The 23,855-nt window shown below is 43.3% G+C and overlaps 10 protein-coding genes across 10 annotated transcripts; 9 read left to right on the forward strand and 1 right to left on the reverse strand.

The window, feature by feature from the left end:
• Positions 1 to 5,706: 5,706 nt before the first annotated feature.
• GLRG_11810 (uncharacterized protein) lies at positions 5,707 to 6,844 on the forward strand (the record flags this gene model as incomplete). Its single annotated transcript, XM_008102493.1, has 3 exons — positions 5,707 to 5,980; positions 6,074 to 6,166; positions 6,336 to 6,844. The coding sequence occupies 3 exons, from the start codon at positions 5,707 to 5,709 to the stop codon at positions 6,842 to 6,844; spliced, it is 876 nt and encodes a 291-aa protein (XP_008100684.1).
• Positions 6,845 to 7,365: 521 nt separating this feature from the next.
• Positions 7,366 to 7,557, forward strand: GLRG_11811 (uncharacterized protein; the record flags this gene model as incomplete). Its single annotated transcript, XM_008102494.1, has 1 exon — positions 7,366 to 7,557. One exon carries the CDS (start codon positions 7,366 to 7,368, stop codon positions 7,555 to 7,557), a length of 192 nt encoding a protein of 63 aa, XP_008100685.1.
• Positions 7,558 to 8,030: 473 nt separating this feature from the next.
• On the forward strand, positions 8,031 to 8,343 carry GLRG_11812 (uncharacterized protein; the record flags this gene model as incomplete). The annotated part of the gene is made up of 2 exons (XM_008102495.1): positions 8,031 to 8,051; positions 8,092 to 8,343. 2 exons carry the CDS (start codon positions 8,031 to 8,033, stop codon positions 8,341 to 8,343), a joined length of 273 nt encoding a protein of 90 aa, XP_008100686.1.
• An 874-nt stretch (positions 8,344 to 9,217) lies between these two features.
• GLRG_11813 (uncharacterized protein) lies at positions 9,218 to 9,487 on the forward strand (the record flags this gene model as incomplete). Its single annotated transcript, XM_008102496.1, has 1 exon — positions 9,218 to 9,487. The coding sequence occupies one exon, from the start codon at positions 9,218 to 9,220 to the stop codon at positions 9,485 to 9,487; it is 270 nt and encodes an 89-aa protein (XP_008100687.1).
• Positions 9,488 to 9,703: 216 nt separating this feature from the next.
• GLRG_11814 (uncharacterized protein) lies at positions 9,704 to 10,249 on the forward strand (the record flags this gene model as incomplete). Its single annotated transcript, XM_008102497.1, has 2 exons — positions 9,704 to 9,877; positions 10,055 to 10,249. 2 exons carry the CDS (start codon positions 9,704 to 9,706, stop codon positions 10,247 to 10,249), a joined length of 369 nt encoding a protein of 122 aa, XP_008100688.1.
• A 455-nt stretch (positions 10,250 to 10,704) lies between these two features.
• Positions 10,705 to 11,208, forward strand: GLRG_11815 (uncharacterized protein; the record flags this gene model as incomplete). Its single annotated transcript, XM_008102498.1, has 3 exons — positions 10,705 to 10,713; positions 10,769 to 10,850; positions 11,021 to 11,208. 3 exons carry the CDS (start codon positions 10,705 to 10,707, stop codon positions 11,206 to 11,208), a joined length of 279 nt encoding a protein of 92 aa, XP_008100689.1.
• A 27-nt stretch (positions 11,209 to 11,235) lies between these two features.
• On the forward strand, positions 11,236 to 11,782 carry GLRG_11816 (uncharacterized protein; the record flags this gene model as incomplete). Its single annotated transcript, XM_008102499.1, has 2 exons — positions 11,236 to 11,389; positions 11,499 to 11,782. The coding sequence occupies 2 exons, from the start codon at positions 11,236 to 11,238 to the stop codon at positions 11,780 to 11,782; spliced, it is 438 nt and encodes a 145-aa protein (XP_008100690.1).
• Positions 11,783 to 18,215: 6,433 nt separating this feature from the next.
• Positions 18,216 to 18,729, forward strand: GLRG_11817 (uncharacterized protein; the record flags this gene model as incomplete). Its single annotated transcript, XM_008102500.1, has 2 exons — positions 18,216 to 18,316; positions 18,561 to 18,729. The coding sequence occupies 2 exons, from the start codon at positions 18,216 to 18,218 to the stop codon at positions 18,727 to 18,729; spliced, it is 270 nt and encodes an 89-aa protein (XP_008100691.1).
• Positions 18,730 to 20,936: 2,207 nt separating this feature from the next.
• On the forward strand, positions 20,937 to 21,485 carry GLRG_11818 (uncharacterized protein; the record flags this gene model as incomplete). Its single annotated transcript, XM_008102501.1, has 2 exons — positions 20,937 to 20,984; positions 21,159 to 21,485. The coding sequence occupies 2 exons, from the start codon at positions 20,937 to 20,939 to the stop codon at positions 21,483 to 21,485; spliced, it is 375 nt and encodes a 124-aa protein (XP_008100692.1).
• A 292-nt stretch (positions 21,486 to 21,777) lies between these two features.
• Positions 21,778 to 22,086, reverse strand: GLRG_11819 (uncharacterized protein; the record flags this gene model as incomplete). The annotated part of the gene is made up of 1 exon (XM_008102502.1): positions 21,778 to 22,086. One exon carries the CDS (start codon positions 22,084 to 22,086, stop codon positions 21,778 to 21,780), a length of 309 nt encoding a protein of 102 aa, XP_008100693.1.
• Between the last annotated feature and the right edge of the window lie 1,769 nt (positions 22,087 to 23,855).

Genomic DNA, 23,855 nt, shown 5'->3' on the forward strand with positions numbered 1-23,855 from the left:
TATACTTACTAATAGAGCTATATAACTATCTTATAAATCCTTTACTTATTAGTTACTATAGACTATAAGTCTTACTTTAAATTTAGTTAATTAACTATATTTATTAAGCTTAGAGGTATATACCTAGTTATAGCTAAGAACTTAATACCCTTTAGCTACTACTTATAGCACTATTACTTAAGATTTTAATATTTTATACCTATATAGATATACTATTTTAGCGTCTTTAAATTACTTTTTATATAGGTAGCCTTTTAACTATCTATAGATTAGTAGAAGGTGTAGTAACTTCTAATATATACTTATTAGCCTATAAGGTCTAGTAACGCCTCTATTATATACTAGTAATTTACTAGTAATACTTTTATAATTATTATACCTATTAGGCGTTATATAGTTAATTAAGTAGCCTTAAGTACGCTTTAGCTAAAGGTAGTAATCTTTACTTATTAGTTAACTTTATAATATACTAAACTATATTATTACCTATAAGCTGCCTTACGTATAGTCTATAATCTTTTACTATAAAGTAAGCCTTATAAGGAAAGCAGCCTTAAATAAAGTCCTTAGCGTAATCTAACTACTTATATATATAGTAAGATAATACCTTTTTATAACGCCTTTAAATAAGGTTACTACTAGCTAGAGATTATCTAATAGGCTAGCTATAGTTACTTAGGAATTTAACACCTTTTTACACTTAGTAACGTCTTATAAATTAATTACGTAGGGATAAGATAAGGTATAAAGGATTACTATCTTTATTACTTTAGAACTATTAGTTCCTAGTAAGTTACTAGCTTATAGGCTATTAGCTATTAATAAATTAATTAATAGACTATTAGCTATTAATTTAGGTATTTACTTATTAATTATTTTACTATTAGTAATTATTTAGCTATTAGCTGTTAGATTAATTAATTTAGAGCTATTAGTTCCTATTTTACTACCCCCTATATTAAAATCTATAAAGGCTATAAAAAAGGCGCTTAGTAGTAATAGTAGTAGAGTAAGAAGAAGTATAAATTTTACCTACTTATATAGATATTCTAGTGTAGTACCTAATTATAGAGCGCCTAGTAAAGTAATATTAGCGTATTTTATTACTTTATCTATTTCTTTATTAGCTTCTTTATATAATAGGGATTAATTACTAGCTGTAATTAGCTTTTTAATTTATTATTAAATTACTATAAGGTTAGCTTTAAAAGCTTGTTAAGTAATCTGTCTATTAATTTATTAAAGATTTATTTCTTATTAAATATTACGTTATATATAGTAAAAACCTTATTTTATACTAAATACTAGACGTAATATAAATTACTAGATATATATTTAATAAGGAATCTAATCTATATATAGGCAGTAAGCTTTTATTAGTAGTTTTATAATAGTTATATATCTACTATTAGTATATATACTTAGTAGCTATAGGCTTATAGATATAAAAAATCTAGCTTTACTATTAGTAAAGGCTTAGTGTGCTTATTAAGTATAAAATATAAGTAAAATAATTAATATAAGGATTTCTACCCCTAAGCTACTAATAGCGTTTAATTATAAAGGTATATAGCTATAGTTATAATTTTAGGCTATAGGACTTTAGGTAATTTTATATTAATTTATATATATTACGCCTTAAGTTTAATAATTATAGTAATTTACTTAGTGCTACTATTTTAAGCCTAAGTATTTACTACTAACAGCTTAATAAAGATTTTATAATTAAAGAGCATATCTATAAGTTACTTAAGGTATAGGATTCCTTAGTTAGCCTTAATAACCTTTAGTGTAATTAAATATTTAGTTTTTAGTATTATAAGGAAGCCCCTTATTATTAAGTTAATAGTATCTTAGTAGTAGCTATATAGGTAAAAATCTTATATAAGGCCTATTACTTAATTTAAGATTATTATTACTAAGTAGTACCTTATATAGCCTTATTTAAGATTATAAAAGTCTAGCGCTAGGTAATTACCTAGTGCTATATTTATAATAGATTTATAAGGCTAGTAGTAAATTTACTACCTTATTTTACTAAGACTATATAAATTATAGTCTTATATTATTATAGCGTTAACTTAGGTTAGATATACTTTATATATAGTATTTATAATCTTTTATAGAGCCTTAGCACCTAGGTAGCTAAGACGCTTATACTATATTATTATATTACTATAAAGTAGTTATTACTATATTAATATTATATATTTATTTCTTACTTATAAGGTTAGTAGTAAATTATTAGTAGAGTATATAGTAAAAGCGCCTTTACTTTCTTAGCTATAGCTATATTACTTATAATATTTAAGCACTTATTAGTTAGCTTATTCCTTAATATAGCCTATAAGGCTATAATTTATACGCCTTAAGTAATTATTACCTAGGCTTATATCTTACTATATACCTTACTAGTATAGCCTTATAAAGGAAATAAGTAATATAGTAAATATACTATAATATATTATATTATATATATAGAGCTTTATTAGTAAACTATTAGCGCCCTTTAAAGTAATCTTTATAGTACTATATCCTTTAATTATAACTTAGGTAGTACTAGCCTAAATATAGTTACTAATTAAGGCTACTACTAATATAATAAACTATAATATATAGTTAAATATATAGTTAGTAGTACCTAAATTAAGTAAGGCTAAATTACTTAGCTTATAGCCTTATAAAGTAGTGTAAAAAGCTACTTTTATATAGTATTTACTATATAGTTAATATAACTTAGCCTTTATTCTTTATACTTATTTAGTAAGGTTAGGATTACTTATAATATACTTATTAATTTATTACTAACGTTATATATTTACTTACTAATTATTAGGCCTTTATAACTTATTTATAAAGTAGTAAAGTTATAATAAATAGGCACTAAAGTATATAAGGCACTTTACCTTTTTATTTACACTTTATTAGTAGTAATACCTCTTATTATTAAATTTACTATCCTTTACTACACCTTTAGCGCGCGTTAGGTTATTATTATTATTACCTCTAGTTAGGCTAAATACGCTACAGCCTGCTTAGCTATAATATAGTTAGTTATTAGTAAGGGCTTTAACCCTCTCTAGTACTATCTTATAAAGAGACTACTAGTTAAGATTATTCTAATTACTTATTATTTTACTTATTACTATATATAAATCTAGCTAGGTGCTAAGTAAACTGCTTTATAAAGCAGTAGTAAGGTTATTAAACTAAATTAATAGCTATTAGTAGTTAGGTAAATTAACTTATACTAATTTACTATAAGCTATATTCTATTTATTAAGCTATATAGTAAGATTTTTCTTAGTAGTTAAGGCCTTTTACTAGGCTTTTACTAACACTTTACTATATTTATTATAGACATACTTTATATGCTTTTCTTTAGTTATTCTTACTACTACACTAAGCTTATTAAGCTATTTAGCTAGTAATTTATTAGATTTATAATATCTTTCTTAAAGATCTATAGATATAGTAAATTTAACTATACTAGCTATATCTTTAATATCCTTTTGCTAAGTAATATACTTATATACTTCTTTATAATAGTAGTTTATTTAGCTATTTAAGTATATAAGATTATATAGGTTAAGATTATCTAGCGTTATTACGTATTTAGTTTTATATATAAGCCTATTAGGTATAGCTATAATAGCCTTACTTCTTACTATATATAGCTATATAGTTACTTACTAAGATATCTTAGTAATTACTATAGCTATAGTAACCTCTTAGTAAGTAGTAAGCTTATCCTTAGTTAAGGCGTATAGATATTATATTATAAGCAGCTTTATTAGTTTCTTTAGATCTATCTTAAGGATTAATTAGTCTGCTGCTATAACCTCTAGGTTAATATACTTCTAAAGATTATAACGCTTTACTTTTACTTAGATAGCGTTAAGCTATATAAACTAATTACTATATAATTATAAGATAGTTACCTTATTATTATAGTTCTTATTAATTATTATAATAGTATTTAATTAGTAAATAAGTATATTAGTTATTATAGACGTATATATTAGACTATTAATTATTAAATAGTAGGGATTATAATAGTTAATTAATTAATTCTATTATATGTTATATATCTATAGTAAATTACTATAGAAATAAGGAAAACCTCCTATTTCTTAGTTAGGAAATCCCCGGCCAATCCTGGCGATATTATTAGTAGACTTGCCCCGAAAGTGGGGCTAATTCACCGCCCATTCCCTGATGATTCGCCGTAGGGCAACCGTGCATTCGCCGGTTAATTCACGTGTAATTCCGCCACATTTGACAGGGGGAGTTATCGCTTCGGCCGTGAGATAGGATTTCTGTGCAAGCCCTAATAACGCGCCATCATACTTCAGTCCTTATCTTGAAATGTGTCCGAACCCCTGATTACAGGGCTTCATCTGTCAGTCTTCAGTCGGAGAATGTGAGCAGAGAGAAGAAGACAAAGAAGGAGGAGAAGACATAGGTGGGAAATTAATAAGTCAAATATAGTAATGCCAGTCCTCCTTGTCCGTAGTCCTTGCTCACTTGGCCATAACGGAAGGTTTCGAGCAGGCACGTGCTCCGTAAAGAATCCAGCCCTATGGCACACCTCATGAACATAAACGCCAGTGGCCAAGAGACAAGATGGGCATAACCCTAAACGCATGAACTCCATCACAGAACGGCTCAGCAACGGAGCCATGCAGAGACGGCCTGACACATGAACGCCAGCAACAGTTGAGTGGCAATGGCACAAGACACGAACGCCAGTTGTCAGTCAATAGGGATAGTGATGGGCAAAATGAAAGCTCCAGGTGAAAGGCAGACGGCATAGCAACTAAATACTAACGGCAACAAGCAGTTTAGGTAGGCGGCAACAAGCAGTTTAAGTAGGCGGCATCAGACATAAACGCCGCCAACAAGACGACCAAGCGGGCGCGGCCGCATAAGCATCAACCATGGCAAGCAAACAAGCGGCATGAGACATGAACGCCTGGGGCACTGGTCTGTGTCTTGTGGTTTTGCTTAACCTATTAACCTAGCTTGACGGCTGCCTTGATTCTGTGGAGTAGCAGCTTGCTGCCCGTACAACGGTCCCAGACATACGTACATACATACAGACATCTCCTCCCTCACAATGCTGATTTGTCCTTGGTTTGCAGCCCTACACCGCCTTGCTGGCAGCCAGGCAGGTGAAATATAGGGATCAGCCGCTGCAGCCAAAGGAAGTGTTCGCAGTGACGCGCCATCAGCAGCGCTCGGTACGCCCCATCAAGGTGGTCAGGCAGAGCTCTCAAAGGAAGGCCAAAAGAAGTCCGTCACCGTCATCATGGCCATCGCCTGCTCTCTTTCTTTAGGAAGAAAGTTCCCCAAAGGCCTCTCAAGGTAGGCAGACGTGTACGCCTGTTCGACGGCGTTTGCTTGGCTCTCTGCTCTTCCAAAGTGCGTATTGTATTGTTGTTCTTTAGAAGATTGACCAGAATGTGTCGCAACAATTCCCATAAGGTTTAAGGCCTTGCTTGTCTTTGTCCTACGGTCAGTCCAACTAGACCTGCTTGGTTTAATTAGCTAACATTAAGTTAGACGGTTTGTGGAATAAGCCTTGACTACTATCAGGAGTCCAAGTCGGACGCTAGTATCAGATGGTGTCTTTGTGTTCGCGCCCAGATCCTTCACGCTCTCTTCACTTACGGCATTCTCCCGCCCAACGCCGATGGCGAAAACATGGCGATGCGGGTGTTGCCTGTGCTGCGCATTACCTGCAACATGGAACATGGCGAAGAGTTTGGGCGCGTTGTCCACGCGCGCTTCTGCCGCCTCGTCCGCCACTACGCGCGCAGATGGGTTCTCGCCAACGCAGTCGTCGTTCAAGATGCCCCTGACCAGTATCGCTTCAACGAAACCCTGACGCAAAGGTGGTTTGGCAGCGCCGAGACAATCAAGACCTGGCTCCGCCAGGAACTAGGCAAGCTGGACCCCTGGGAGAAGGAGATGCTTGGTATGTGAACCCTCTGTTTCCACTCCCGCCAGCAAAGGCGTCATCGCTCTCAATCACAGCTTGGTGTTTATCACACTACTAGATCCCATCAAGGTGACCCCCGCTCGCTCCGAAGTGGCGTCCACCTGGATAACAAGACCTGCCACGCCAACAACACCAACGTCAGCAAGGACCCCCCGAAGCCGCGTGACGCCGTTCGGGATGGATTCCATCACCTTTCAACTGGGTTCCATGGGCATTAGGCGTGTTCCGGCGACGCCGCCGTCCGCAGGGTATGTTGATGGTTTGGGTTCGTTCAGTGCGCCCTCCTGCGGTCCAAGTCTCAAGTGGTAACAAGTCTTGCTCGGCAATCTAGGAGCGCACGCAAAACATGCAAACGACGAGGGCCGGCGCATCGAGCCTGATCGGGACCGCCAGACGGCGTCGGTGGCTCTCGGACCCGCCCCCCTCGACCTCGACCTCGTTCAGTATCAGCAGCTGCGCGGCAGCCCCGTGGCGGTGTCGGTCGTCGTCGGTCATGATGACGGCTGGTGCACTTCCCCCGGCCGTGGTGACCTGCTGGAAATCTCCTTCACACCCACCACGGCAAGACCTAGTGCTCCGACGACGGTTGTATCGGCCGAATCGCTATTTGATGGCAGGAGTCGCGGCGCAGTGACACTCGCGCCGGCTGCGCCGACCACTGTTATGACCATCGACACAAGAGTGTCGCAAGACGATTGGTCCACAGACACGAAACAGCGGCAAGGTGAGGATCAACGCCGTGAGCGGTTTCGGCGGAGTGTGGACGCGTCTCTCTCGGCGTGGCGGATGGCCATCGAGGCCGACTACGAGGCACATGCGGCCGTGTTTGGATCAGAATAATTGTTTCAGGAGAAGGTTTGGGCCGCGAGTTGGGGTTACAAATCTGGACGGACAGAGAGAGAGAGAGAGAGAGAGAGAGAGAGAGAGAGAGAACGTCTCGTGATACATAGTGGCATTATCGGCTTGTCAGGTCTTGTGTAGGTAGTCAGTCAGCCAGTCAGTCTTTGTGCATCTTCCCGCGCGGCATCTTGATTGAGGAAGTGGTGCGTGAAGACGGCCATGTGCCTGATATGGGTCATCCTCCCGATCGCTTGACCGTCCTTATGGCTGCGGGTGTAGCACACGTCGATGAACCCGTTGTGGTCCATATGCGCGGTCCTGCTGGCGTTGTCATCGTCCCCTCCCCGCGCGAGTCTCCCATCCAGTAGAGTCGAAGATGATGCCCCTCCACCCGTAGTGGCAGGTGTAAGCTGTGGTTTGTGACCTTTACCACGGCTACGTTGGAGTCCAGGGACTTGTCCGGGATATGGACCAAGACCAAGGTCATGAACAACGACACGAGCGGGTAGGTGGACAAGGAGATGAACCCCAAGTACGCCAAGGTCAGCTCCGTAGTCATTTCGATGCTCTCGTCGAACATGAATATGAGCATGGAGGGTGACATCGACATGGAGAATCTCACCTCGTCCATGCGCGCGCACATGCTGTCGGCAGCTCGCGAACAGCCCGAGAAGCTGGTTTTGCTCAGGAATATAACACAACCAGGACCGTGAGGTCATCCAGAACGTCGTAATGCACTAGTGGTTGTTCATGCGGCGCACGTTCGTCTTCCTGATCGAGTTGTAGGCGAACAATATCTCCAAGACCTTGACCCTAAAGGCTGTCAGCAGGCCGTCGACCGCGCTCGTTATCCTCCTTATCTTGTTTACGTCTCCTATCTGCTCCCTGATGTCGATCGAAATGCTCTGCGTCTTCCCGTTCGTACACGAGGTGGGGTTGGCACTTGATCCTCTTCTCCATCACCATCGACCTCTTGGGCTTCTGGACCGAGAGCATGACCCCGCCGATGAACTTGGATCAAGGCCTTGACCTTCGCTCGAGCTCGCTGTTGATCACTTTCAGGACCTTGCGCATGACGTACCTTACGATCGGGAGCGTGTCCTTCTTCACGGGTGTTAGCTCCTTCGTGTCCAGCTCGCCATCCCAGAGCACGCCCTCATACTTCTCCTTGTACTAGCCCATCAAGATGTGGACGTCCGACGCCCCAGTCCTGTTCGGAGGATAAGGGTGTAACGTTTCTGTCGCAGATCTTGGTAGTGGTCTTAAACAAGATCCCGTCCTACAAGAAGAAGGCTGTCAACAACAGCACCAGGAGGAGGCTTGTCATCTATAACATGAAGAAGTTAGGCAAGGAGAAGCTGCTGCCTGAGGGTGCCATCGACAACAAGACGATGCCCAGGTTCATCTCCCTGTGCGCAGCATGCGTTTATTGGAACGTACACGTACTCTCACACATCCATGGCTATCGCCATGTTCACCATTTTGACAACTGCATCTAACTAGCCGGGTATTGCGTCATGTGTAACGACTCGTCTGAGGTCAGGCCCTGGCACATGTCCTACTGCATCTCAAACGGCTGCAAGTGCGGCATCTCAAGAACCCAGGCAGCATCTCGCACTGGATTCCACCAGACGACGGGTACAACCCTAAAACATCATGCTTGAGATCCGCAGCGACTTCATCAAGAAATAACCATAAATGCAATCTTGTTCAAGCACTAGGATGGGAGCACAGCGAGGTACTTGACTGGCTACAACACCCTCGACGTGGGTAGAATCTCGTGATAGGTCATGGACAAGAGTGTTGGCACTTACCCAATCAAAAACACACACGACAGGTCGAGCCTGCAACACGAACTCGAACACGGACTTGAGCTTGCCCGTCAACATGTGCTCGTACATGGTCGCCATCTGCTATTCCTGCGGGGAGATAAGCGTGGTTAAGCTCGTGTTCTGCAACTAGAAGTGCGTGACGGGAACATGGACATGGCCCATCCCGGGTATGTTGACAAGAACAAGACAAACACCATCATCAGGCACCGCCTCGGGTTCTCGTGGTTGTTTATGTCCATCATGGGGTTCATGGACGATAGCGTGGTCCTAGACGAGGTCGCGCCCTGAACTACGTCTTGCGCGGTACCATCCTCTACTGCGACGAGTCGCAGTCAAACACGATCATACCTGAGCGCAGAGTCACAAACTTTCCCTGTATGTTCAACAGCGAGTACGACGTGAGCATGACCATATACAGGGGCAGGGTCTATAGCTTGTGCGGGGACTTGAACAGGAACGGGTACTCGCATACGTTCAAAACACGAACAACAAGCCGATGTTCCGCAGGCAATGGATTGTGCATACGGACCTGTGTGTGAACATGTGCTACTATATGAGGTTCATCTGCTTGACTAAGGATACCTTCACCATTATGCTCTGCGGCCAGCCTGACGACGCATGCAAGATGAGGTATGGAATCTTGCCGACGCCCATGATCGAGAGCGGGAAGGCGGGCAACGGCGATATCAGGTACGGGATTAGCCACCCTATCGCGCGTGTAGTCTACGGCATGCACTTAGACAAGAATAAGGGTTATACTACGAACCTGATTGACTGCTTGATGAAAAACATGGACGTGGTCAAGAGCTAACCTTGGTGTAACACTGGCCGATGAGGACGAACAACCTGCGAACACGTCTTCTGCTTGATTAAGACCTTGTTGAAGACCACGATTAGGACCAAGAACACACACAAGAACGCGGGCATATGCAAGTACATGTAGAAGGTCTACGTCAAGTTTAAGGCCATGAGTCTGTTCTAAGTCTGTAATGGCCCTATAAGCAAGCGCGCCGCCTGTGACATGCAGATGCCTGACGCGGAGAATGTGATCTGGAGGCTGGACAGGGAGGAGTACGAGATCACGGTTCTGTGCGCAAACCACATGATGGGGTACAAGAAAGGCCCGTACATGATCCCGGTTCTGAACGTGAACAACAACAACAACCTCATCGCTCTGGTCATCTCCAAGCGCATCACCGCCGTAAAGAGGGCTATCTAGGTCATGCATAGGAACGTGACCATCCGCTGGAGCATGCTCAAAACACAACCAAGACCGCATTCTCAGGCATGAACACAACCACGTTCATGAGTGAGTCACGGCCAAGCTTGCTGTCACGAACAACAACACATTTACGACGGAATCTTGACCACGAATCAGAGGAATAACACGGACATGTGCATGTACTACCAGCCGCACTGCTTCAAGTGCAGGAACTTAGGCAGGGTCTTAATGCGCTGCTACAATAAGGACAAGAACGGGAGCGAGATCTGCAACAAGCCCATCCCTCCGATCGACACTACGGACTGGAACCCAGACACAACCAAGTACAACTTCTTGCTCCTAAACGTGTAGCTTGCTAACTGCACGATGACGGGCAAGCTGCTGAGCGTGGTTGTGTTCAATTGCATAGGCTAGTCCTAGTTCTTCAACATAACTAACTTCGTGACTAAGTACACAAGCGAGAGTCTAGTTAAGAAGAACATCTACTTCATAATCTATAAGGGGTGTAAGGACATGTACTCAGCCATGCTCATGACAGCGCTTAAGATCGTGAAGTTGGCTATGTAAAAGGACATCAGCAAGTTCCTCAAGAACGCCACGTTCTTAGACTAGGCAATAGTTTCTACATAAGCACAAACTTAGACACATACATAACTAAAACGCAACATAACCCTAGACTATATTTAGTCAAAAGAGCTAGATAAGCTTTTCAACATGATTTTGTAGTACAACCTAAGCCGGCTAGAGCACTAGACCATTATTACGTACTTATCTAAAACCTGATCGAGGCCTGACCTCTGAATACGATGTGGTATGTGTGACACACAAAGATCCTATAAGTCTCATACGCAATCCCGCTCTTCGCCGCAGCAACACTACAACCAGCAACATCAACCCAACCACAAACCTGACCATGTCTATAAACAACAGCCCATCCAAGACCGCGCTCAAGGTCATGAACGACAGCTCGACCAGGATTAAGTCTCTGCCTGCGGCCCTGGAGATAGCTAAGGTCAACGACACGAACGAGAGCGAGAGCAGCGGCGAGGACGATAAAGATGCGGCCGCTCCTGCTCCTGATCCTGCCCCTCAGCAGAAGCCCCAGCCGCAGCCGCAGCCGAGTTCGTCCTCCTCCTCCCAAGCAGCCCAAGGCCAAGGGCAAGCTGGCGCTCCTGGAGGAGAAGGCGAAGGCGACCAAGACCCCACCCACGCACTCGACCCAGCCCACGAACCAGCTTAAGAACTACCACGCGGTTGGGGGCAGGAACATTGGCTCGAGGGCGAGCGAGCTCGGATGGACGTCTGAGTAGTTGAGCACGATCGCGGCCAAGTGCGCCATGAGGCTCGAGACTGTGCTGGTGAACGAGACCAGGCGCAGCATCCCGGACCTGGAGAAGAAGTTCGTCAAGGGGCATCGTCGGAGCTACGACCAACTCCGTCGTCCCGAGACTGGACATGGACACGGTCAAGCTTGGGGTCGGGAAGGCGAGGGTGAATGACTTGAGGAAGGCTAATTACATATCCCTGGCCGTAAGGTATATAGGCAATATAATCAGAATCTACAACAGGTTCAAGCGCAAGCTCACGATCGTGTCTATAGTTAATAACCTAGGCAAGGCTATAAATGGCGTCTTCAAGTCGTTTAAGGACGTAAACTTGATGATGCGCTACCTTAGGGCCAGCAGCCCGGCCAGGTATAGCTATATAGACATAGACAAGGTCAAGACTAAGCCTCTGATAGCATCTGAGATCACGATTAAGGAGGCGCTCTTGTGGAGGATGATGGGCATGCCTGTGATTAGGACCAAGAACGTTAACTTTGACTGCTACATGTATAACTCTGTTGTGTTAGAAGGGGAATATGAACATAAAAGCCGTCCCTAGTGTGACGATAGTAAGTATTAGTATGCTATCTCTTACAAACAGTACTACAAGTTATATATAACTACTAAGGCAGTCTTTTCCTGTTAGACCCTAGGACCCCTTACAGTGCTAATTGATAATTTCATGTTCAGCTCTGCTTAAATGTATTTAATAGCAGTAGAAAGTAACAAGTAATAGCAGTGCTACTATATAGATGTGTTAGATTTACCCCCTAGTAGTTACCTTCTACCTTTAGTATGGGCTGTTATGATGGCTGGGGCCGGATGCCTGGATGGTCACTTGGCGGGGTGTACCTTTTAAAAAGGATATAAAGAGATAAACAGGGTAGATAGCATGAGACATGATTTTAAATATAACACATAGCAGCAGTTGTGGCCAAAGAAATAACAGCTCTACTATGACTTCTTAGTCATAATCACAGACTTCTACAGCTCATCCCCACAGAAGGTCAAAAGTTATTTAGATATCTTAATACCGAACTTTACCCTCTAGGTAAAACTACACAAGGAGATTATAAGCAAGTGAGCACTGTTTCTTAAACAGCAACGTTGGTCTATTACTGGTCGAGCGGGCCTATGTGTTTGGCAAATACTTCAAGGATGATGTCTTATAATCCCTAATTAGGGTTAGTAGCACAGATATACGCCTTGCTAGCAGTATTAAAAAAGTAACTAGTATCCTATAGTATTCTAGTAGTAATCCTAAATTTAGTTATGGCAAGGTATTTACGACTGCTAATAAGTTATACTTTTACAAACGTATATACCTTAGCGTAGAGGAAAAAAAGGCCTAAACGTTCTATGTAATTCTATTACTTCTCTAGTGACTATAAGCTTTTGTTGCAGTTAAGAGGTTTCTAGTAGTTTAGACGATAAAAATATTAGATTATGATATTTGTAACAAGGGCTCGTCGCTAAAAAGGGAGATGTAAGGCTATCGGAAGTTTCTTACACAGTAGCCAGCGTTAGTAATAATGACAGCGACCCTAACATCGCACGGACACGTAGACATGTGCACTTTTAATGGGCTGGGGTATGCGGCAGCTAAAGATTTAGGGAGAGGGCAGACAATAGCGTAGTTGACTAGAGAGTTCTTTGCAGCGGAAGATATAGTCAGGTCCTAGTTGGTTCCAGCCATAATCGTCGTCCAGCGAGTTGTTGTTTTGTGGTGTAATTAAAAACATGTAAGTCAAGGTGTGTATTCCATGGGCAAGCAGTTGCGTATCACTTTTCTGCCGGTGATTAGCAGCGATTCCAGGCATTCTTCCAACTAGACTTGCCAAGAGCGAGTTGGATGAATGACTATTGAGGTAGATTGTAGATAACAGGCACTTTTCTAAGATAACCGGTACTAATCTGCGGAGCAGAAATTGTTTAATTGTCAAATTGTGCATCTACAAGATAATATCAGAGGAAGGGAACGGGAGGCAACGGAGTAGAGGGAAGGCTGTCAAGAGGTTCAAAAAAGCCAATAGCTAATTCTATAACAAAGACGTCGTCATCTGGACTCAAAACAGGATTACAGGGGAAATGCTTAAGTCCAGATAGCAGCTGTCTCTTAAGCTGAGACTTAAGGGGGAGACATTAGACAGCATAAAGGTGCCTCTGAAGGCCTTGGTGATGGCCTGAGCGGAAACGCTGATACTGTTGCGCCGGTTGGCAGCATGATCGCCATCATCATTATCCCCAGTTCAGGGCTGACGGAACCGAACAGTCAAGCATAGGAGAAGAAAATGAGAAGGGCCTGTGAGATGTGTTGTATTGTTGAACAAGGTGGCAGAGCAGGAGACGAGACAATAGTAGACATGATGAGTATCTAGAAGGGTTTAAAGACAAAGGTCTTAGCAATAAATATCGCCTCAACGACGGCCTCAGCTTCAACTAAAGCCACAGCTCTTTGATGCACCACCTACCCAGCCAATCTAGTCAGGCAACTGCTTCCTAAAATCTTTTCTTCTTTGCAGTCACTCTCTGGATCTCCTTGGGCAGCAATAACATTCTGACGTAATTCCGGGGAAAAATACACCGCAGCGGTCAGAATATCTCTTCTTATCATCTTGCTAGGCTACCCGGAGGAACACACTGACTGCTCGCCCACTCACTGTTGTTTACTTAGGCACTCGTCAGCAAGACTGAGCTGGATATGCCTTGCGGACCAAACGATCAAGATAGGGTGTGCATCTGGCTGTTACTACATCCACTGAGGCATTAACAGAGAATTATGGCTAGTTCTGCTATTATAAGTTATAAGTTATTATTAAGAGACGCTAATAATATATTAGCTAGTATAGCTCTTCTGCCTATAATTAAAGATAATATAATATAGCTAAGATTTTATAAATTCTATATAGATTACTAGATATTCTAACTAAGATCTTGTTAAAATATACTAACTAAAGAGGTAAGGTCCTAGGTATAGACGCTATAAAGAACTATTTATGTCCCTAGATAAAGATGCCTAGAAGGAAGCTAAGCGCGTTACACTATAGAGCTAGGTTGAGGTCCTGGAGACTTTGCTACTGACACGCTTACTAAGTTACTATCTGCTATATCCCCTTAATAGTATCTTTACCTTAAGCCTTAGTCTTAATAGACATAAATATAGGGTTTTATATTAAATTACTTTAGTTAGTGTGGTTTATAGAGTTACTAGGACAGCTAGCCTTTAATATAGCTATAGCACTTGCCTTAGCGCTTATAGGGTCTAGGTAAATAATTATATAGTAGTCTACTATTAAAGCAGGGGCGTTAGCTAGCTTTTATAGCTTAACTACTTTAGTAAATATACTATAGCCCTTTAATATTAGTTTTATATAGTCTTAATAAGTAACTACTAAATATAATATGCACTAGTATCTAAAGTTAATAAAGCTTTTTTTATTATTTAGGTAGTAAACCTATAAAAGTAATAGACTATAGACCTCTTAGTTCTAGGAAGATTCCTTTTTTTAGTTAAAATAGTATTATATAGCGTAATAATAAGTTTAAGCTATAAAACTATATAAGGGATACTAAGTTAATTAGAATTTAATATTTAAGATAATAGTAAATATATTAAGGGAGATATTAAGAGATAATAGCTACTAATTATAGTAAGAGTTAGTAAATATTAAGCTTAAGGAGGGCACTATAATTAGAAGGACTTTATTTTTAGTATTAGTAAGTAAAATATATCTTCTATTTTAGATATATATAATATTATTATATATACTTTAAAAGGCTAGTTGTATTATATCCTAATATAACATAAAGTTAGCCTAAATAAACCCTATCTCTTTAGTATATACCTTTCTAATTTTCTTACTAGGAGATAACTTACTAGAAGTTAATAGCGACCCCTAGCTAGCTAAGCTACTAGTCTAACTAAAAAGGTTATTACGCCACGCGGCCTAGGCTAGCTTTTATTAGAGCGCAGACAGCTATAGTGTTATATCCTTAAGGCTATCTAAAAATCTAGCCTATAAGACATTATTATTATTATATTCTATTATATTTAAATATAAGTTTCTTTAGCGTTGTTATTAAGTAGGTGTTTACTAGCTAAGGGCGCTATATCTGAACTTAGAGATAAGAGGAGACAAGCTGGCAAGTTTGCTTTGTGCTGTAAGCAGGCTTGGACTATTTGAATACGCTTCTGGATATGGCTCCTGTCGTCGTCGTCGTCGTTGTCGTCGTTCTCGTCTTAGATTGCACGTTTGCGCTCAAATGCCGGGGGGTTGAAGGCTTTGTGACAGTTCTTTGCGCAGGCAACGGCAGTAAGCCAGTCAATCACCGCGTCAGTGCTCGAGTAAAGCATTTCAAAAGTGTGGAGAATTGACAGCAGCGGCTTCGGCGGCCAACTAGGACATTGATGATGTTGTTGATGGTGATAGTAGGGAAATACCATCTGCATCCCATTATACACCCATCCAAATCATTGTGATGCATCCATCCGCATTGTAGTCCTTCCGACGTATCGTGTCCATTCCGACCTTGTGTTCTCGATGGGTATCCTTGCTCTGGAAGCTCATTTGACTTTTTGCTTGTCAGCTCCAACTCATGTAGCACATCGCTCATCGCCATATGATCTCGTTTTGCCAAGACTCCCAGTGAATCAAGCTCTGGCGGTATGATGGTGAAAAGCTTTGGGGCTTGCAACAGGATTACTAGGTCCTTGTTCCCAACGCCTCCATCTCATTAGGCGTGAAGCCAACGGGGGGAGGGAGTGAGACGTGCGTTTGTCGTCGGAAGAGAGGAAACAGATGTAGTCAATTGAGTGTGATAAAAGATTGGACGGATGGCTTGGGGCTAGTCTTGCGGTGTGTAGAGGAAGGAATGGCAGGCGATGAAATCTGGGATAAGGACGAACGGCGTCCATCATCTGCCATAAGGTCGAGAGATAAGCGACGTGGTTACCAAGAGCCGGTGGTAGTCGTTATATATCGGATGAGCAGGTGGTTCAGGGCGTTGCCTGTTGGAACGGGCTTACCTTGGCGTAAAGGTCGTCAGCCGTCATCGGATTCAATCGTCTCAGGATCCGCTTGCTAGGGGGTTTCTGCAGGTCATCCATCGCCTGAGTTTTCACTTCGGCAGGGTGGGTGTATTGGGTTGTCAATTATGCAGCAGGTGCAGGCTTTGACGCCTCCGTCAGCGACCTGAGGGCGACTTCCTATGGCGTTAGTTGCTCGTCGTTTGCTTGCAGTTGTGCCTGTAGCTTGGGCTGATCTAGTCCTCTTTCCTCACGTCGTTGTTGTCGTGTTCGTCGTCCTTGCTGTCAGCTTTTGTCATGTCGTGGGATTCTCGGCCTCTGTCGCAAAGAGTTCTTCAAGGTGGATTAAGGTTGCTGAAGTGCATGTCGCGGCCGATGCTGCTGCTGCCTCCTTGACGACGTCTCCTTTGCTTTGTAAGGGTGTCTAGGCTGGCATCACTGTTCCCTATCGCGATGGGGCCGAATGGCTTTTTGGTCATGGAGTGAGTGGGTAAAGCAAGTGTGCAGAAGGGACGTATTAGACCTTTCCGCCAGGCGGTGAGTCCCGTACCATGTCCGTCCTTCAGAACCCTAAACTACAAGTACCTAGTCTGCAAAGTCATGGTCCTGCTTCTGGCGACTGCCTGTGGCACTGCGGCCAGTTAGAGAGCTGTACCATCCTCAGAAGATGGTACCGACCCTCACGCGCCAATCACACACTCAATCTGTGCTTGTGCCATTGTGCAAGCAAGGAAGGTTGCTTCCTTGGCTATGGTCTGTTCCCATTAAGGATGTAGACTAAGCCGGAGTCAGTAGTTGCCATTTTGACGTCATGCCATCTTATCTCTCGTCCACCAGTCCTCCATGGTTGTAGACATGGGCAAGAGGGGCACTTACATGACCACTATTAATGGGCATCTCGCTGCCGTTCCACACTATGCCTCTGCCAGACTCTCTCACTCTCATTCTCTCCCTCGCTAGATTACTTATTCACTCATTGACCACGTGACAACCCGGACGGTTTGGTCCACCTAAGGCAGAAATGGACAAGGAAGTAGGATATCCTTCCTTGTCGGGGATGTGAAATTCTTTCTTCCCTCTTCTTTCCTTTTCTTTTTCTCTCGACCTTCGGCCGTCAGCCTTCAACCATTCGTCGGTTTCGTCAGTTTCGTCTTTTCCTTTTCGATTTTTCTTTCTTTAGCTGTCTATCTATCCCCTCTGTTTGTCTATCTGTTCGGTCTATCCACTTCCACAATCTGTTATTTCTGTTCGTCAACATCTTTCTCTCTCTCTCTCTCTATCTTTATTCAAGATGTTCAGTGCGCATTTTAGTGGGGCGTAATGACCAGCACGCCAAAGTACCCCGGGGTCGTGTCTCCGAGAAACTTCCTTCTGAGAAGGGCATAAACGTAAGTATACTAACTACTGCTAATGTTGTCTTTCTTTTCCTCGTCTGTTTTACGGATTGATGACTCTACACATTGCTTACTCCACACAAACCCCTTAATGTTTCTCTGATGGTTTAATTGAGGCTAACGTATACTATTAGAGCATGATTCACAATCTACCAGTTCCCAACAGATGACAGCCTCGCCTCCTGGGCACACGCCGCCGTTCCCCGCGCCGCTCTTGACTAAGCCGCTGCTCTCAAGCATCACGTTGAGCAAACGGCCGTAGGTATTGTCTCGGTCATGGAAGAACGGAGTGTCAAGCCAAGGCCGGCAGACAGACAACCGACTCCAAAGGCTCCTCCGCGATTTGAGGAACACCTGACCCAACGGCGTATGGCACCACCAGCTGGCCCCCAGCCCTCAGCCCGGTCAAAGCCATGCTTGAGATGACCAATTTTTGGCAGATGCATCGCCCACGCATGCCTCTCAACGACCTATGGAACCAGACCAAAGGTCACCAGGGCGTCATAATATGAGCAATCTTTGAGAGGCAGAACCAGGTCTTCACCCGCCTCGCCGCCCAGACCGCCCACAAGATGTCGAAGAACGAGCTCGGCATCACCTCTGCCCCCGCCCGAACCAGCGCCCGAGCTCCCTTACGGGATGCCCAGGGCCAAGTCCCTCATCGAGGACGCAGGTGACTACATTGCTCCCGACGTCGAACTCGCCCTCGACCTTGACAACGGTCTTGGCCCTTCCCCCCCCCCCTTCCCCCTGCTGCCAGAGCCCTGCCGTCGCCGCCGCCGCGCATGAGGCCCATGGTGCCAAAGTATCTCATCATCGCGCACTTCCTGTCGCGTCCGGGGACGCCCGTCTGCCCAACGACATAAGCGACCATCACCAGCCGCCTCAAGAGGCTCGAAAAGGTGTTCCGTGAGCAGCTCCGCGCCAACGCCCCCCGCAAAGGAGAACATCGCCGACGACCTCGTCGACACCACAGTCCAGTTCCTTGCAAAGAGGGCCAAGACCAAGTATGGCAAGAGACAGTGGTGTTGGTTCTGGTTTTCTGCTGTTTATCTGTTGCTTCTGTTTGCTTTTGTCCTGTGTTAATCATACTGTTTTACTGCGGCGGTCGGATGCGCGTTCGTTATTTCAAATTCTGTGCCGTGCCTTGTCTGTCTTATTTATGGTTAACTAAAGTGATGATGTTTCTAGCACATAGGTCTAACTTGGATTTAAGTATTCGGGTTTTCCTTTCCCAGCTTTGAGCCCGTGTTCTCAAATCTAAGGCTGGTTATAGCCAGTGTTAATTACATTGCAATTTTGAATTTGGTGGTATATAGAGCCGAGGACTTGTCTCTCATGAATCACCTATTTAATATTCAAAACATACATGTATTAAATGTTTGGTGATAGTATAACTACGCGCGAGGTCTTTAATATTGAGAAACGCGGAATTGGATGTAATGGCTTTATTGAATAACACACTTTGTTTCTATGCGGATGCCTGACTACTGAAGTTAACTGCATACTAATGGGAAAACGACGGTTTACTTCTTTTAACCTCCCTAGTAACTAGTAAATAAGTAGGACTAAGTCCTAGGTAACTATTTTGCACCTATCCTCCTACTAATCCCTTTTCTAGCGTTTGTGACTAATATCTACTCTGCTGGTATGGCGCCTGGGCACGATTATAATGTATTTAAAGAGGCTTGTTAGAATTTGTTACTTAGGGCCTGATTAGCACTGCCGATATTATTTGACACTTTGAATAAGGACTAATATTACGGACTAAGCACTAGCTATAAAAAACTTAAATTGTGCTGCACTAGGCTAAAAACAGGAGGGTACATTATGATTTTAGTTCTATATTATAGAACCCTAATTATATTAGAATAGGCTACGTACTGTGACCTTTTTTGCTAGAAATCTGCTAAATCCCCTGCTCTCTCTATATAAATTGTTATTAGGCTCTAGAGTTAGGTTAAACTTCTGAAAAGGACTAATATAGCAGATTACCTACTGTTGCCTACTACTGCTAGCCACTGTTGCTAGCACCTACCCACTACTGCTAGCGCCTGGCTGCTAGCGCCTACCTACTGTTGCTAGTAGCTACCTACTGTTGCTTACTATTGCTAGCGACAGTAGGCAATAGTAGAAAGGCGCTAGTAGCCAGGCGCTAGTAACAGTAGGTAGGCGCTAGCAGCTGGGCGCTGGCAGTAGTGGTGTTAGTAAGGCATAGCTGCTGGCAGCTGTTGCAGGGGTCCTGGCAGTACATTCGCTAAATTAACCTTTAACCTTATATTAAACTCTCGTTAACCCTAACCCTATGTACTTTTGTATCGGAGTACGGGCGATATCGCCCTGATATCGGTTTTGCCGATCAGGCCCTTATTCTAGGTCTCTCAGCTGAAGCGGGGTCCGACGGCGGTGGACCAGACTGGCGACTCCAACGACTCCAGCCAAGAATCAAATATCGTCACTGATTTCAAAGTCGCGTCGCGCCAATACTCTGAAGCCAACACGGATCATGTGCGCGAATACTGAGGCAGGAGCTTGATCTAATCCGATTTACGTACACTGAGTGTGTGGACTGGCGCGCAACTGTAACTAGACTTGATGGCGCGCGCGCGCTGGCGGATCAATCAATCCGGGGCAGTCTTAGTAAAGGTAGAAGGAAGTACGGATATGTATAGGCCCCTTCCACAAGCTGCGTTTACAGCCAGGTGCATGCCTGCCCCGCCTGCCCCGCCTGCCCTGTCTATCCCCTGCCTCATTTTTTCTCTTCCTCCCTGTCTCACCGCGAGACGACTTTCCAACGTCTTCTATCAAGCTTCTTCCATCCACATTATTCCTGCCTCAGTTCAGATGTTCGAGCCGCCAAACTCCGGTTCTGCAATCCCTCCAAAACCATGCTATCCAATATGCCGCCTCTCATTGTCATCAGCAAACTCCGTCAATGCCATTTCTACAATCCCTCGAAGTCGTCAGCCTAGCCGCCGCCGCCCACCAAGGCACCTTGCGAACGCCACCACCAACGGGGCCGCTATATAATTATCCCTCCCTGCACTTTCGCACTCCGCTCGCAGTAAAATACCTTTATTCCAAACGGCTGCGTCCCCCGAGGCCGCTGCTGAATAACCTGCAGCCCCCTGAATCTTTGCAGCTGAGCTACACTTCTTCGACTTTTCTCCGGTTCCTTTGTCCAGCAGGGTGCCACTGTCGCCGCCGCTGTCACAGAGATTAGCAAAGAGGAATACTGGCTCCAGACTGAAACCAAGCATCGAGCCTGACTTGGCGTTCCAATCGTCGCCGACATGAACCCCGTCTTCAACTTTGAGTTCCCGCCCTTCATCCTCAGCCGGGTCCTTGCCGTGGACGCATGACCGAGAAGTTCCTCTCCAACCCCTGATGACACCGCCCGCCCACGCGCTGCAGCCACTTCCTCCAGCGAACGACCATACCGTCCGCCCAGTATCTAGGTCCTCGGGCAACAGTAAAAGCGTCTGCAGTCGGATACTGAATGGCTGAAGCCCCAGGGCAAACTTTTCCTCTCGAGGCTCCCAAGCCACGCAGCCACTAAGGAACACAGCACGGTGAATGGTGCGCTCTGGAGAATTTTGGGAGGCCTGGTGGATTCCTCCAGGCCCTCCGCGCGTGGAGGGCCGGCCTGGCTCGGGATCCCGATCGTCGCGGACATCAACCCCGTCTTCAACTTTTGGTTTCTGTCCTTCGTCTTCAATCACTTCTCTGGCGACGGTTCGGCGTACCCCTGGCTACTTCGATTCAAGGATCAGCTAACACTGGAGCGTGTCCGGGATACCCTTCTCTGCGCGCTTTGGGAGCAGCTGAATGAAACCAAGTGAGAGGAGGTCAAGGAGAGGGAGCAGGAGTACGTTACCGACGCCTTTAATTATTTGACCATGAGAGATGCCCGGGAGGAACAGAAAGAGGAAGAGGAAGAGGAGGAGTAAGAGGGAAGTAGCAAAGTAAGTTCCAAATTTGCTGCTGGCTAGAAGAGAAGGGGAAGGAGATGTAAGAGCGTACCAATTTTCCCTGCCCAGCATTGCTCATCAATACAAACCCCCTACTTACTGTCAGTAGTATGGCTCATGTACAGACTGGTGCTGTCGTTGTGGGTGAAGGAGTCAAACTGTGCTAACCCCCCATCCCTTGTTGTTGTGTCTGATCTCGGTGGCTTGTTACGATAAGTCCGGAGCAAGAGGCGGGAGATATGACAGGGCAGACGGCCGAGAAGGGAGAGGAGAAGTGGCTCAAGAGCTTGAATTTGACCAGACGCAGGTGCAGTGATACTCTTTGCGGCAGAATGTGGCAGATCTTAATCGGGACCTGTCCCAAGTCGGCGGGTAGCTTTCGTTCACAATCTTCCGGGCATGAGATGAACAAACCCGACTCACTCCCCCCATGCTGCCGCGAGATGGCTTCACTAACAATAGGGGTGGCCATGGAAGTAGGCAAAGGGCAAACCATGGACAGTTGCGTTAAGCTACACCAGGACTTTGCTGGGTCAAATCCTGAGCACCCTGGATTAACACAACCAACAGGCACATGGCAACGTAGAGATACTACTAACAGTAAAGCAATGGCTTAGACATGAGGTGATGACGTTCGTGCTGCTTTCTTGGGGTTCCTTACAAAGCTATTCTCTGTTGGTCTTGTATGTTTCTCGCGCTTAACTGCTTGCTTAGATCTTAAAGACTTTGCTTACACATGTTTGCAGAGAAGAACTCACTGCACTCTAAACAATAAGTATTAATCAGAAGCCAGACGTGAATCTTCTCCCTATAGAATACGATGGCTTGGGTTTTGTTACTAAAACTAGAACCTCCGCCTTATAGGCTAAAGAGAGAAGAAAAAGAAAGCTTGTCTGTTATATTCCCTTATTATAAGTTCCTGTCTACACTATTTTGCTTCATAATGTTTTCTTTAGTTTCTCTGTTAGTATTATACAGATTATAATCATAGTAGTTGTACTACTATTAATAAACTATTAATTACTAGTTAAAGATAGTAATAATAAATAAGAGAAGAGGTTACTACTTTAGATATTTATAATAGTATAAGTAAGTTACTAAGGTAAGTTATATAAGGTAAGTTATATAACTAAAGATTAGCACTACTAATAACTAGTTAAATTTCCTAATATATACTTAGATAGTTTTTCTGTTTTCTTATTAAGACTATATAAAAGCTTGTTTACTAAGCTAACCCTTAGGTTTAAGTAAAGGCTTTAAGTATATACTAATAGCTAAATATTAAATTAAGATAAAGTACCTACTTTTTAGTACCCCCTATATTTTAGTACCTAAGAAATAAAGCTATTATAACTTATTCTACTTTATTTAGTTACTATTAATAATCTATTAATACTACAATTATATAGCTATTAGTCTTTTCTAAGTAGTTCTAGTATATAATACATATCTAGCTTATCTATAGTATTACTAGCCTTAATCTATACTTACTATATATCTATAATTATTATTAACTTTATATTTATACTTATAGTAGTACTGTCTTCTTTTTACTACTGGTACTATTACCCTTACCCTAAAAAAGGTTTATTTACTACTAGGTAATAGTTAAGTTAAAAGACTACTATTAAAAGTCTTTTTTAATCTTTTTAAAGAGCTAGTATTTCTTAGTAATAATTTAATTTATTTAATTAAATAATTATAACTAGTTACTTAGCTCTATTCCTTCTCTTAGTACAAACTACTTAATTATAAATAGCAAAAACGTTAATAAGCTCTGACGAAATGTCGGACAACTCCTCCTAAATGTCCTCGGTTTCCTTGCGCCATTTCAGCTATAACTAAACCAATCAAGGTAGCTACTCTGATTACACAAACTAATAAGCTTCTGCTAAAATTAGGAAACTAATCTCTCATAACAGCCCGCTCCGTACCGAGACATGTGGAGGCCCACCCGCCACCAGCAAGTTATGGGACTCAATCGTTCGTTATCACCGTAGTGTCGAAGTATGCATGCATTCGAGACACATCAACCACAGATGATAAGCAGTTGTGCTCGATGTACTAAGGAGAAGCAAGACATGTGTATGCCAGTAATTTCTTTCTGGCTGGGCAACTCAAACGGTAACATTTGTCGTCTGCGGCCGTGTATCAGCTGAGTAAGCCTTACGCGGCAGGCCGCATCAAGCATTCGGAGCTGGCTGAAAGCGTCAATGCCTGTCTTAAATCGGAAGAATGTTT

The sequence above is a fragment of the Colletotrichum graminicola genome (assembly GCF_000149035.1).
Source record: "Colletotrichum graminicola M1.001 genomic scaffold supercont1.130, whole genome shotgun sequence".
NCBI lineage: Eukaryota > Fungi > Ascomycota > Sordariomycetes > Glomerellales > Glomerellaceae > Colletotrichum > Colletotrichum graminicola.